General features: G+C 35.4%; 1 protein-coding gene across 2 annotated transcripts in view; it reads left to right on the top strand.

Annotated features, from left to right (window-relative positions):
* The window catches only part of MYOM2 (myomesin 2), a 46,699-nt gene extending 32,102 nt beyond the window's left edge, over positions 1-14,597 (top strand). The window contains exons 16-25 of one of the 2 annotated variants that reach the window (XM_061357530.1): positions 590-711; positions 1,540-1,560; positions 2,931-3,118; positions 5,612-5,738; positions 10,542-10,720; positions 10,887-11,001; positions 11,545-11,701; positions 11,803-11,909; positions 13,893-13,937; positions 14,404-14,597. In XM_061357530.1, the coding sequence (XP_061213514.1) occupies positions 590-711; positions 1,540-1,560; positions 2,931-3,118; positions 5,612-5,738; positions 10,542-10,720; positions 10,887-11,001; positions 11,545-11,701; positions 11,803-11,909; positions 13,893-13,937; positions 14,404-14,582 (1,240 nt within the window). In that variant the 3' untranslated portion in view covers positions 14,583-14,597. The remainder of the gene's footprint in view (positions 1-589; positions 712-1,539; positions 1,561-2,930; positions 3,119-5,611; positions 5,739-10,541; positions 10,721-10,886; positions 11,002-11,544; positions 11,702-11,802; positions 11,910-13,892; positions 13,938-14,403) is intronic. The other variant, XM_061357531.1, reaches the window with a different exon arrangement.
* Positions 14,598-14,891: the final 294 nt, after the last annotated feature.

Raw genomic sequence — 14,891 nt, 5'->3', positions numbered from 1 at the left:
GTTATTAATTGAGTGACTTTGTATTCTGCTGAATCCTTTGATCAAGTAGTCAAGAATTTGATGAAAGAAAAAATAGAGAGTAATTCTTAATAAAAGAGACTGGGAGAACACGAAGATAATAATAATAATAATAATAATAATAAAGAAAACGCAAACCAAAACAAAATGTTTGCTTTATGTGAACATATCCTGCAATAGGATAGTTCTATCTGCTACAATAATTACCTAGAACCTCAGATCAAAACTGTAACCTGTTTTTGATAGTGACTATGAAAACACAGTGAAAAATATAGTCCCCTCCAAGAATGGATTAGAATTCAGTGCGCCAAATTTCAGAGGGAACATACTATAGTTTATCTGACTCTAGGTGGTAGATCAGTGATTGCAACTTAAGTACTGTGACTTTTGTTCCAGCATCCCGTCTAACTGCATTGTACTACATTGTATCATTGTATTAAAGTTTCCCTTTTGGAAATATTTTCCTTTGTTAAACACTCATGACGCTGAGCTTTCTGATTGTTGCCGAGATTTCATGTTACAGTACAGAATGGTACCTGTAAAACACTAATACCTTTCTTTTTAAACTCAGGTTTGTTGTTCATGGTTTGGAAACTGGACAGCAGTACATCTTTCGTGTGAAAGCTGTGAATGCTGTAGGATTCAGTGAAAATTCACAGGAGTCAGAGGCTATAACAGTACAGGCAGCCCTTAGTAAGTATGAATCTCTGCAACTCAGCTTCTTTTTCTTGAGTCATAGAATCATAGAATGATTCAGGTTGGAAGAATGAGTAACATTTTCAGCAATCAACTCCTTTGGTCTCATTTGTGTAACAGTACATTTTGCAGCCAATGAGTACATCCCCTTAGTGACATTTGTGCTCTGGGATGTGTTCTGGGATGTGTTCTAGAGAAAAAAAAAATTGTTTTAAAACCCAAAGATGTTATGCATAATGTCTGTTGCAAATATTGGGTCAGACTCACTGTGATGACCAAGTTGCTTTCTGCTCCTCAGCTGTCACAAAGAAATGGTAAGTCTTGGTTAAGTTAGACAAGTAGCTTCTGGCTAAATTGGAGTGGTGTAGATCGGTTCATCACAGAATTTGCTTCATTTAGAAGACTTTCAGGAAATTTTATTGCTGTGTGGCTGAAACAAAAAGAAAATTCCCTTTGGCTGCTCCAGGTTGGAGCAATCTACCTCCTCTGGTACCCTGCAAACAAAATTTCACTGTAAGAATAATCCATTGTGCAACCTTCAGTGGATATGATGCATGCTGACTGAAAGGATGGATAATAAAACAAAAAGTACACAGATCTGGGCTACTCTGCCCCATTTTTAATTTCTGCACAGTTTCAGTATCATATTGAAAATTTTTAAGTAAAACAACTTTTCCCCACCTGAGTGGCCTCTTTTTCTTGGAGAAGACCAATAGGCATACTTGTCAGAAATAGTTTTCTAACAGGTTTATAATTCAGAATGGCTATTATAACATAAATTTGGATGAGATGTTACTAACAGTCAAACTATTTGATTTTTTTTAGGGCAAAGTGTATCTCATATGGGTAGGTGGTGCACGGACACTTGCACATATATCACCCCTATGTCATAAATGCACTTGCACCTTTTATTTTGTCCCTGTGTGTTTTGAAGATGAGGATTGCATGGTGTATGTCACTGAACACAGAGCACATGGATCTTACACACAGCTGTGAGATGTGGATGGCTTTTATCCATTTCAGTAGACTTAACAGGATTTTCACATCCTATTTTGCTATTTAAAGGTGACCTTTATTAGAGGGGACAGAATCTTTCTGTAGTATTATTTAAGGGCATTTATAGTAGTTCGCTGTGGTCACTCTTATTTACCAAGAAGTGGTAATAACTGCAAAAGCCATGCTTTATGGCCGCTCAGTATAATGCCACCTTTTGAAAACAGAACAAAATGACAGTTTTGCTGATTACTATCTGTTTTCATGCTGATCACCAGTACAGCTACAAATTAGGAATTGTATTAAGGGCCTCTGCTACCTTACTCTGTTATGAATGAGGTCAGTCATATTCTCTGAATTTATACTGGTAATTCAACTGAAAATACCCAATGAGCTTTAGTGGCAGGAACTTAGCCTGTACTGACTGCAGCACTACAGTGTTAAGAAAGGGGTAAATTCAGGCAAACTTTCATGCACAGATGGCAAATACAAAACAGTGCTTGGTGGGAAGGGTGTTTGCTAGTAGTAGGGGTGTAAAAAGCTAAGGAAAACAGTTTTATACATCTCTAGGAAGATGCCTGGGTGATATTTCTCCTTATGCTACAGATGGAAGTAAACTCATACAGGTAGACTCATTAAGGAAATGTCTTTTTTGCCTCAGCAAAGGTTAAGCTAGTGATCATCTAAATATTTTCTATTCATTATACGGCAAAAAGCACTCTCAGTGTGAAGCAGGCATATAATATGGGAATGGGGGGGAAACCATGAAGGCCATAGATAAGACAGTCATATAACTTAATTTCATTGAAGTTCCTAGGCACTTTTTTTTATCATTGTGTGGGTCTTATCATGTTCCAAAAGTATTTGTGTTTACTGGTTTCTTAGTAGAAAAAGATCTTCATATCCCTTTCAATCTCCTACCATAATACCTGCTCTGAAAACATTTTTGCTTGCATTACCATTTCTATACCAGGGATTATCTCTTCCTTCTTGCTGTCTACTGAAAGGGACGGGCATTAAACAGATGTTCCAAAAGCTTCCACATTTATGTTTGGAAATAAAAATTAATTTTGATTAGCAGCTATACAACTACTTTGTTACCAATATGCAACTGATAGCAGTACAGTGCAGAAAATAGAAAGAATACAAAAAGTGCTAAACCACTTATACAGTGCCATGTTTTAGGCTCTGTCCTAACTCTCAGATTATTTATTTCTTTATAGCTTGTCCATCATACCCTCATGGTATCACACTTCTGAATTGCGATGGTCATTCAATGACCCTTGGCTGGAAAGCACCAAGGTACAGTGGAGGTTCACCAATCCTTGGTTATTATATGGATAAACGGGAAGCTAATCATCAAAACTGGCACGAAGTCAATTCTTCCCTTATTATCCAGACGATTTACACGGTTGGTACTTTTTAATACTTGCATTTCTGGAGCTGATTTGTATTATTTATTTGCTTTTGGCAGAGTTTTACTTTCTTGCAGAGAAATTCCTTAAATACTACAGTAAAACCAAGCCCTTCATTATGTATTTTGGAGGGCAACATGCCTATAAACTGTAGGGAACTAATGGCTTCCTTTGCTAAGACATTCTGAGACCAATTCAGAGAGGTTATGTTTGTAGAAAAAGGTCTGAAGCACATTTTTCACAAAGAACAAGATGAGCTATAAAATGCTTCATTAACTATATTCATTAATGAGCACTATATGTATTACTGTAATAGCATGCAGACAAAAGATGGAAGAATTTTCAGAACAGATGAACACACTCTCTGTAGAACTGAAGACTTGTAAGTGAAATGCAGATGGGCTGTGAACAAATGTAACTGTTCCTGTTCTTACCCCCAAAATCTGCCTGCAGCTGGAAAGTGAGATATATTAATAAACTTAGCAATATGTTTTCCTGCTTCCTCTCCAGAATGCCAGGGTGATGATTTTAGTTTTAAAATAAATTACTTCTAGTTGGACTTGCAATGTATTCAATATTTCTTAAAATAGCAAAATTTTGATGTGAACTTCCATGAGAAAAGGTTAAGAATATACAATGTAACAACTAATTAATTGTTCTAATACTTTTTAAATGAATCAGATTTTATTCCAAAATGTTTTTTGAAAGTATTTCTTCAAGTCAGCAACTTTCTTGTAAACCTCAAGGCAGAAATGCATTTTTAGCAGATATTTGACACTGAAGTAGAAAATAACACTGCAGATGAGCTCAGGAAGAATGTTTCATGCACAGCCGGCAGTACTCAGGTGTATATATGCTTGTGAGTGAGTTTATAACTGGCATCTCTGACACTGCAGATGGAGCATGGGTATTTAGAAATAAAAAAATACATGGAGGATAGGCATGAAAGGGTACTACAAATCAATACTCTTCAGATCTTTTAATTTTTTAATGCATTTGTAAATGAGTAATGTAAATTAAGGCAAACCATTCATGGTTTAATTAATTGGATATTTAATTTGCATAACTGCCAGTAACTGTATTTGTGCCTGAAGGTGCATCTTCATACATTAGTTTGAATGGCTGAAATCTGAAATACTGATGGGAAATAAAAGTAAGACAGCTTTTAGTAGTACAGAATATTTTATGACATACTGCAAACAGAGAAGGCACTGAGATATACAGTGGAGCACTGGGAAATCACTGAAGGCTTAAACCTCTCTGATTAAATTAGTCTATGGGAACCCAACAAATATTCTTTCCTTTAACAACCTGAGGTTTTAAAATAATTTTTACAGGCTAAACTGTTATTCTTTCTTGTGAATTGCACTCTACAGCCCTATGTCCTCAGGAATTCTGTCTAAATTTTACTAGTGCCTGACTTTTCTTAGCTTACATTGTTTGCTTTGGTCTTGTATTTGATACTACCCCATCACATATTTGTTACCATCCCATTATATGTTCGTTACCATTAAAAAAATCATACTAAATTTCCTTTTTATCTCACATTTTTACATTTTCCCAGTGAATACAATGATAGTTTATTTATTTATGAAAATCTAAAACTGTTCCATATCTCCACTGCATGTTCTACCCTCAGCTGTCTCTTTCTCTTGAGACATGTGACTAGATATAACTTTGGGAAACTTATGCAGAGCACTGAGGTGTAGAAGACTTGTTTAGTTATTTAGACAGTCTGGAAAATGAAGGATGGAAGTGGGTTGCTATCATGTGGTGCTTAGGGTATTAAGAAGCTCATGACTTATAACTTGTATACCTTGACCTCAAAATCTGAGATGATGTGATGGACTTACTAGGTAAGTCTGGGTTCATTTACCAGGGATACTTGCAGAGGTATAGCACGGGTACTGGTCATCCCATTTCCAGTGCTTACTTCCTCCCTTTGTAATGGTAAGTAATATTAAGAGAAAGATGCATACAAGCCAGAAAAAAATACCAAGAGGATCTTTCCCAAGCTTATATTAGACACTGTGTAACTAATTGGGTGCCTTTAGATTCCCTGGTATGTCCACAGTGAACTCTTTAGACCAGAACACCATTTAAACTCTTTCTGAAGTGAATGGCTTAGTAATAGCCACTCATAAGAAATGCAAGAAGATATTTCATGTTAGAACAGTCAATCATAAGTATCTCCTAGTTGTTATTCATTGATTGGGCTCCCTGGACCTTTGCTCTAACCTTTTAAAGCCTCTCATGCCAATATATTGAGTACTGTTATTCTTAGGATGATGTGGCTGAAACATGGAAGTACAATGTAGATCTCTGCATTACTCTGTTTAAGAGTAAAATCTTCAAAATAAATCCTTCCAGTGCTCCAGCACAGCAGTAAGGCCTGATAACGAATTAAGTAATGCTCATTTTTAAGTGTTTAATTTATTAAAATAATAAAATTATGGATTTTGATATATTGAATTGTTTTCTCAAAAAAGGTGGAGGATTTGACAGAAGATGCCTTCTATGAATTCAAAGTTGCTGCTGCAAATGTGGTTGGAATAGGTCAACCTTCAGATCCCAGTGAGCATTTTAAGTGTAAAGCCTGGACTATGCCAGAACCTGGTAAGTCTGTTACTTCCTCATGAAATTCAATTCAATTCACCCTCCTTAAAGCACAGTCAGTGTATTGTTGCAAGTGTATTGTTCCAGGCAAACTCTGCTGGATGTTAATTTCTGCCATATTACTTGTTGAGATTGCTATTGCTTCTGAGATCTCCTTTTAAAAGTTGCTTTCATATCCCCATTTATGACACTGAATGTCCTGGGAAGTTAGTGGTGACCTTTACTTAGCTTGCTGAGTGTTTCCTTCTTTCATTTCCCACATCAGCTCAGAGGAAAAAGTCTTCAGTTTTCAGTCTATGTTTTTATCACTATCATCTCTTCAACTTCATCCTTACAAGCTCCACTTCACACTCACCACCTGTAAAATATATAGGCATCTCTGCACCATAATCATAAAGTCATAGAACGGTTTGGGTTGGAAAACACCTAGTTCCAAACCCCCTGACATGGGCAGGGGCAGCTTCCACTAGACCAGATTGCTCAAAGCCCCAGCCAACATGATCTTTAATGTTTTCAGAGATGGGGCATCCACAGATTCCCTGGGCAACCTGTTCCAGTGATAATTGCAGTCTATTAAGAATATTCCTGGAGTTTCAGACAACATGGGCCTGTTTCTTGACATAGAGGCAAGTATACAGTGTGGCTCACACTTTATAGCTAAAGTCTTCAGTCTCAGCTAGTGTGCCCTGATTCATGAATTTCCCCTAGATTATACTTAGGTGTTACCTGAGATATTATTAGACAGATGTTATAACAAACATGATAACAAACATACAGTAGAAATGACTGTGTTAATACTCAAACCTGTGTTTAGACTGGCTTTAGTCTAGCAGTGTATCACAGTATCACAGTATGTTAGAGATTGGAAGGGACCTCAAAAGATCATCTAGTCCAATCCCCCTGCCAGAGCAGGAACACCTAGATAAGGTTACACAGGAACGTGTCCAGGCGGGTTTTGAATGTCTCCAGAGAAGGAGACTCCACAACCTCCCTGAGCAGCCTGTTCCAGTGTTCTGTCACCCTCACTGAGAAGAAGTTTCTTCTCAAGTTTAAGTGGAACCTCTTGTGTTCCAGTTTGTACCCATTGCCCCTTGTCCTATCATTGTTTGCCACTGAGAAGAGCCTGGCTCCATCCTCATGACTGTTAATTGCAACACTGACTTCATAGAAAATGTTAAATAAGAATTATTGTGAATTCAGGACCCTAAGAAAAAGAAAGTTAAATTTTAGTCTACCTCATGGGCATTTAAATTTGTGTCTAAATGTTAGACATAGAGGGAATTGGTTCCTCTCAGTAATGCTTGAATTCTGTAAATAAACTATGAAAGGGTTTTGAAAAGCCCATGCTGCTTATTTTGTAACAGTCTAGCACCCTCACCCATACTGAGCAACACATTTGCTGAAACTGTTTCTGATGTGTGGTACTGGTTTGCCTAAACAAAGCATGCCACCATACAGCCCATGATGAAAACACAAACACCTATCACTTTAATATATTTTTTCCTCCTTTTCCCCAAAATGCTGTAAAACAAATCAGATTGCTGTGGTGTTAAATCAAATTATACTTATGACATTGAGTTTTGGTATGCAATTAAGGATCCATTCTAATACTTGCATATGTCAGCAGGAGCTGTCTGACACCTGCACACATCTGTTTCACATCTAAATGTACATGCAGTTATTTTCTTGGCAAAGAAAAAAAAGAAAAATCCAACCCCTAAATCTGGTTTTGTAAAACTATTGGAATTTTTAGTGATTTCAAAAAGGCATAATTAGCATAAGGTGGCAGGAAAATGTCAGTTTTCTTCTTTATGTTATATGTAAAAAGTAATTATGCTATATGTAAAAAGCAGTTCTTGCCCGGAACAACAGCTCAGTAAGATCATAAGCTGATTCAAATGGAATAATTTACCAGGAAAGAGGTGTCAAATGTCATATAATTCAACTGCTTATCCACATTCAGGATCAACTATGCCCATCTTGTTGACAGAGGCTTGTCTAATCCGTCCTTAAAGACTTCTATCCATGAAAAAGTCCAGGTTCTTTGGAGAGGATCTATTCCTAATCTTAATATGTTTACAGTTTAAAAAGTTCTAGTATTCATGAACCTTTCTTCCTTCAATCTAAGCCAATTTGCTTCTTGTCCTGCTCACCAAGGGCATGATGAAGAGATTATTCTTTTCCTCTTTGCAACAACTTTTCTCTGTGTTTAAAGACTTCCAGACTCGCAGATTTCCCCTTTAAGCTGAAAAAATCCAGTTCATACATTCTTTCTCATACAGCATGTATTTCCTATCTCTAAATGAACAATTTTCTGATATTTGAGCTTTTTCTAGTTGTCTCATGTCTTTCTCCAATGACAGTGCATGAACTGGAGACACTATTTCAAATAAAGATTTTTCAATGCTGAGCAAAGGAATGGTAACTCCAGACGCCATAGTTGTTTGCCTGCTTACAAATCCTCTTCTTATTTTCTTTTTTTTTAAATTTATTTAATACTGTTATTCTAAGTTCCAAGTTTGCTTCTTTAATACCCACATTCTTCTCTGCAAAACCTTGTCAGAGAGTTGTTCTCCACATTTTCTAGCTAAATTCTTCTGAGTTCATATATCTTATATTTGGGATTTAATGACATGACAAAGCTATCAATAGCAAAATGTTTAATCTCCTGACCTTAACTCCCTTTGTGTTAGCTACATTTTCTTATAATCTTGTAATATTTAGTTTAAATGCATCCTCAGTGGAATAATTATTTTCCTTAAAGGATCTCCGATTTGTACTCTCTACAGTGTTTTCAAAACATCAGTGAAACTGCTGAGTGTGTAAATGAATGAAGATTATACTTCATTTTAAATTATATATAAAGAAATAAAGTAAAAGGCACTTTCAGGAAATGAAGAGAGTGAAATTTCCATTTTCATAATGAACAATCTGACCTTTCTTCTAATCCTTAGCTGATTACTTTGTTCTCATTATGAAACTAGTTGAACAGAGAGTATTGCATTCTTCCTGCTTAAGGAAACCAACCACCCATCTCTCTCCAAATTACCGAACATGTTAAAATATTTCACAAGCCCTTTTTAGAATAAGTTTTCAAACAATACCTTAGCAAAAATGAAAAGAAATAATTAAGATTTAAGACTGGGAGAAAGAGGCTGACCCTCTTCTCCGGCTTACCAAAGATACTGAAGACTAATGTAATGTGACTGCAATAGACTCCCAGTGTCAACAAAATATTCTTCCACCTCTTGATATGGAAGGGAGATTTCCTTAGAAAGGCCAAAACCCCTTGCAAGATTTCCAGCATAAGTAATGGATTCCTTGCCCATAATTATTTCATCTTTCTGCAGAGCTCTAGTATTAGGTATCTCTGTGAGCCTCTGTGAGTTAGCAATGATAGCCAATGAAATATTTTACATGACGTGAAAAAACAAATCATCTGTGGTCTCAGAATCCTCAGAATAGAACATATTTCATTACACATTTTTTTCTACTGTCTACATTTCTAGCAGATGAATCTGCCAGTGGAATTTTAATTATCTGTGAATATATAGAGATTCATGTTAGGATTTTTGAAGAGCCCTGAAAGAAGGCTTTAGACTCATTGAAACTTGCAGTCTTTCCATCAGAAATCTATTATTTATCCTTATAAGGTGTGTAACAGGTACTTAAATGTTCTTTTCTGAAATGTGCTTGTCTAGTATGGGGAAAAGCTTTTCTAAAAAGAAAACAGTTCCTTTTTGCTGTATATTTGCTTAATATCATCCGTTACAAATTTCACGTTCATTCAGCATTGGTTAACATCATGTAGGCTGTAATGGCAATCAGGTTTATTCATAAGGGTTTTTTTATTCTTATTTATTTTAAATGGTGAGAGTTGTTCTGAAGAAGCAGGCCAAACTGACAACAGTGAGAAAATCCCTAAGTCTCAGGTACTTTCAGGTTTCTTTACTCTAAATTTAAAGCACAAGAAGCAAGCTTCCAATTACACATAACTTGACCAAATATCAGTATTTTGTCATGGATGTTTTCGCCACTGTAGAAAACTGATATAATTCTGCCTTTATAGTCTACAGGCATAAATAAATATCCAGATTATAGCAAAAAAATAAATGCCACAAGTTAAACTGAATGGCACTGGAACAGTTCAATGAAAGAAAAGGAAAGTGTAGTATGAAGAACATAATTCAGTAGATACAAAATTATGAACTTTCACTTATTCATAGGACATATGGATGTTCTGGGCGTAAATAGTTCTTCTAACATGTATCATCTTGAGAAGCTCTTCTTGGTTATTGTTACCCACATCATCTGTCAGGGAATGAGAAGACTGATCCAAAGTCCACTGGTGCCAGTGGGTATTGGATTAGTCTGAAGGGTCATGGTTCAAGTGTATCAACTAAAAATAAAAATCCTGATGCTAACTTATGAACCTGAGTCAGGCTCTGAAGCAACTTTGATATGGATTGGTGAAATTATTTAATAGACAAACAACCTCTAGTACTTGTTGGAAAATTTTAAACTGCATGGATTTTCTGCATGATTAGCTTTGCCTTAAAATGGAGTTACTGAGATCTAGCTAAGAATGTGTGCTTCAGAATACTAATGTCCTTCGCTGCATAAAGCAAGTATTGCTGTATACAGCCATGAGGGAAAAATGACCTAAATATCACATATACCAGTTTTATTGTAAAGGATGAGATTTTGGAAAACAAGCACAGTCAAAACAAAATTGACCTCTACACGGCCAATTTGTAGAACGTTATTATATTGAAGTGAACTTCTTATATTGAAATGTTTTAGGTCCTGCCTATGATCTCACCATTTGTGAAGTTAGAAATACATCCCTGGTTCTTCTGTGGAAAGCTCCTGTGTATGAAGGCAAAAGCCCTATTACTGGGTATTTAGTGGACTATAAGGAAGTAGATACAGAAGACTGGATCACTGCTAATGAAAAGCCTACTCCAAAGCGCTATTTTAAGGTAATATTTCCATTGGTTAGTGTTAATTCAAAACTTAGTTCAAAAACCCTTTAACTGACTGCAGCAAAGGTGTGTATTTGAATTTGGACTTTGGCTAACATCTTCATATAAATAAACATAAGAGTAGATTCTTTTTAAACTGGTTTTGCTCTTTGTCTTGTTCAAGGTCACTAATTTACAAGAGGGTCATAGCTATGTTTTCAAAGTTCGTGCAGTAAATGATGGTGGGATAGGCAAGTCATCTGAAATATCTGAACCAGTGCTTGTCGAGGCACGGCCAGGTAATGAACTGTTTTACCTCCCCTGCTTCTGAAATACTGAAATACTTAGAAGTGACTTTAATCAATCTGATTTGATATTGTAGAATAGATAAGTGTTTCAAGAGTTAAGAAGCTTTTAGCCTTAAAGCTTAAAGAAAAAGTATTGCGGATACAGAGGTCTTCAAGGCTTCCCATTTTACTTGCTGTGAGTAAAAAGAAGTATGACCACACATTTATTAAAGCTTCAAGAGTGATAATGAAATTAATTGACTTAAACTGTTCATATCTCATATTAATTTTCATTTTGTATATTTGCCTCTCAATAAGAATTTATTATTTTTAAGATTCCTTTTTTTTTTTTTTTTGCTTGTATAGTGTAAGAATCATGCTAGTTTGTGATGCTGAGTCAGCATATGACATAAACAGGGTTCAAGATCTGCAAGTAAGATCTGCAAGTACCTGTTACTGAAAATGGTCAAAATTTGCATGGGCTTTAGTAATTTCTGAATTGTAGCTCAAAAGAGAAACGCAACCTTGATATTTGAGCTGATTCCTTTTTTGCAGGAACAAAAGAAATCTTTTCAGGTGTGGACGATGAAGGTAATATTTACCTGGCTTTTGAGTGCAAAGAAGCTACAGATGCATCTCATTTTGTGTGGGGTAAATCATATGAGGAGATTGATGATTTTGACAAGTTTAAGATTGAAACAGAAGGAAGTTGGTAAGTCTTGCCAGTCTACCAAATTATTAGACATTTGTCATGTTAAACATTCCAATAACATTAGAAAGATTGCTAATTATATCCTTTATTGGTGATTTTAGTTCAAAGCTGTACTTCAAAAATCCTGATAAATCAGACTTGGGAACTTATTCTATCTCAGTTAGTGACACAGATGGAGTTTCATCCAGCTTTGTTATGGATGATGAAGGTAAGGTTTTTATTGGCTAAATCTTTCTTCATTTTATCACCTCAACTGCCTTAAAAGTTGTCCAAGAAAAAAAAAATAAAAAAAATCCCATAACTCTCACTTTCTTTCCTACACACAACAAGCTTTGTGTGAGTACTTATTTTTCTGATTATCACAATAATGGAAGTGGGCATAAATTAAGGCAATATTCTCTTAGAAAAAATAAATAATATGTCCAATTAGAATTGTTTTTTTATGCTGGGATATAATGCTGTTTGTAAATGTCTGTTACACTTTATATGTCTGAAATTCTTTGGTTTTTTGATTGTTTTGTGAATCTCTTTTTCTAGTTTGTTGCTTTTGCTCTGCTTTGACTTTATAGCTTTTTACATTTTATAATAATTGGTTCTCTATTAGCTTTAAAGTAACCATCAGATTTTTGTTTATCATGGAGCCCAATATAGAGACAGACCTTGAGGGTCTAGGTATAGTTTCATAAAACTTAGATGCAGAGAATTAGTGAGAAGAATGTGAGAAAAAAAGATGTTGCTTTAACATCTGAATACATTGGGTTGAATGACCCTTTGGTTTAAATTTAAATTAGTTTGGGTTTATTTCATTGTAGCTTTTTTATTTCATTTGAGATGCAACGAATTTTGCTTTAGGCTGACTTTGGCTTACCATAGAGAGGTGCTGAGGTGAAAGGCAAGGCAGGGGACTTTTCTGATTTCAGGTAGCACAAAAATTACTTTGATGCTTTCCCAGTCCACAGGCTATAATTGCTATGCCTTGTTCCTTAAGTATGAAAATCCCTCTACTTACCTTCTTTCTAAGGAGACAATGTAAGACTGAGTGTGAGCCTGATAGCAGACAGGGCTTTATCACTGTATGAACCATGTCCAACCTCCCACCCATAACAGGTGTTGAGAATAAACCCATATGCAGCCACAAAAAATATGTTTCTCCAGGACATGGACCATTAGTGTGGACTCCTGGTTATTACCAATACCTGCTTCTTCTAGGGAAGCTAAACTGTAATATTTTTTATTTTCCATAGAGTACTGTAGGAAAAGACAGGTATACATTTGAGCATGAGAACTTCCCTTTGGTTTAGTTTTGAAGCATCACTTTGAAACCTGTCTGTAAGTTTTGACACTGTTAGTGGAAGTTTTTTTTGTAGAAGAACACTGAAGGTGCTTCCCATCCATCATCTAGCCCATGTCTTTCCTTGTCATATCTGTAATTCAAAATTACACTTTTATTTGTACTGGATCGTTGCACAAGTGCTGTATTTTCATCTTAGCACCAAACCCCATTCCTTCACTCCCCATTTACTTCCTCAAATGCTATAAATTCTCTTGTAATTTTGCTAAATTCTTGACCATATCATAAATCTCTGCTAATTTCCTCTAATCTTTTCATTATCTCTAAATTTGCAATTGGCAGTAATGTTCATCTTACAAATCTTTATTCCTAATGAATACGATAAATAGGGTTAGTATGATATTCTAATGAAGTGATTTCTAGACTTTCATGCAGATTTTATTAGGATTCAGTGGCTAAAATAGAACTTTCTGTACCTTTGTCAGACTAGCTTGCACTCAATCTTGTTTTCTGCCACAGTAAACCAAACTTTTCGGGTACAGTGTCAGAAGGAAAGTAAGTAGATAAAGAAACTTCATGTGTTCAGAAGCTATTGCCTCCCGTCTTTTGTTTAAATCCAACAGAAAGCTTAAAATGGGTTTCATCCCTTGTTTAGATTATTTTTCATAAGAGGGTGTGCATGGAGATGAATGAAATTGTCTAAATGTATGCATCAGAATTTTAAGTTTCTTAAATATTATTATTTCTTCTTTTTAGTCATCATTTTCTGAAGACAGTTGGGTATTTAACAAGTAAGACTTGAGATCATATGCTGATGCTGATATGTACCTTCTTTGATATTTGTTTTCTGACTGTATTTTTCAGAATAAATTAAAACATGAGTATTTTTCTTCATTCCAGAGTTTGAACGTTTGATGGCATTAAGCAATGAGATAAAGAATCCAAGTAAGTTGAAGATCTCAATCTATTTGATACTTTTAGAAGAATTATAATAACATACTAATGGCTGGAGTTCCAAAAAGATTCTTCCTGAAACAATGGCAGCTTCATTGTTCATGGAACAACTTGTTTTCTTATCTTTTCATTCATCTGAAGAATATTCTCTTGCACTGAATAAAATAATCTTTGCTTACAAGTCTTTTGCAATTTAACTTTGATGAGAGACTATAAGTTGCTGCTAGCCAATTCCTTAAAAAATGTGCAAACTATAAGCTGCAAATTCTTTTCTTTCTTTGAGAAATAAATTTACAAATCAGCCAAAGATGGCTTTAGATGTATTTTCCCTGCATAAAATTTATTCTATAGCCAGCATTCCATAAATAAGAGGCAAATACTAATATTTTACTACAGTAGTCCTTTTTCTCACAAGAATTCATGCATTATTGACTTTTGATTGCTTTTCTTTCTGCAGCAATACCTCTGAAATCAGAATTAGCTTATGAGGTTCTTGAGAAAGGACAAGTTCGTTTCTGGATTCAGGCTGAAAGCTTATCACCAGATTCTACCTTCAGATTTGTTATTAATGATAGAGAAGTTGAAAACAGCGATGTAAGTATATATTCAGTACTATATATGTGTGATTTTGTTTAATAAACCTTTCTGCATTAATAGTTATTCTGTTTTTATCATAGAGCCATAGAATCATTTAGGTAGGGAAAGACCTTAAACATCTGCAGAGGTATTGGTATATATAACCTTTGAAGGTCTCTTCCAACCCAAACTGTTCTATGGTTCTATAAACATTGAGTTCAACTGTTAAACTAGCACTGCCAAATCCACCACTCATTTCAGGTAGTTGTAGAGTGATAAGGTCCCCTGTGAGCCTCATTTTCTAATGCAGGTTAAACAACCACAGTTCCTTCTGCTTCTTCTCATAAGACTTGTGCTCTAGACTCTTTA

The sequence above is a fragment of the Neopsephotus bourkii genome, unplaced genomic scaffold (assembly GCF_033783945.1).
Source record: "Neopsephotus bourkii isolate Nb327-2 ecotype Australia unplaced genomic scaffold, CSIRO-AGI_Nbou_v1 NB_908, whole genome shotgun sequence".
Taxonomy (NCBI): Eukaryota; Metazoa; Chordata; class Aves; order Psittaciformes; family Psittacidae; genus Neopsephotus; species Neopsephotus bourkii.
This window is presented reverse-complemented; position numbering and strand designations above follow the sequence as displayed.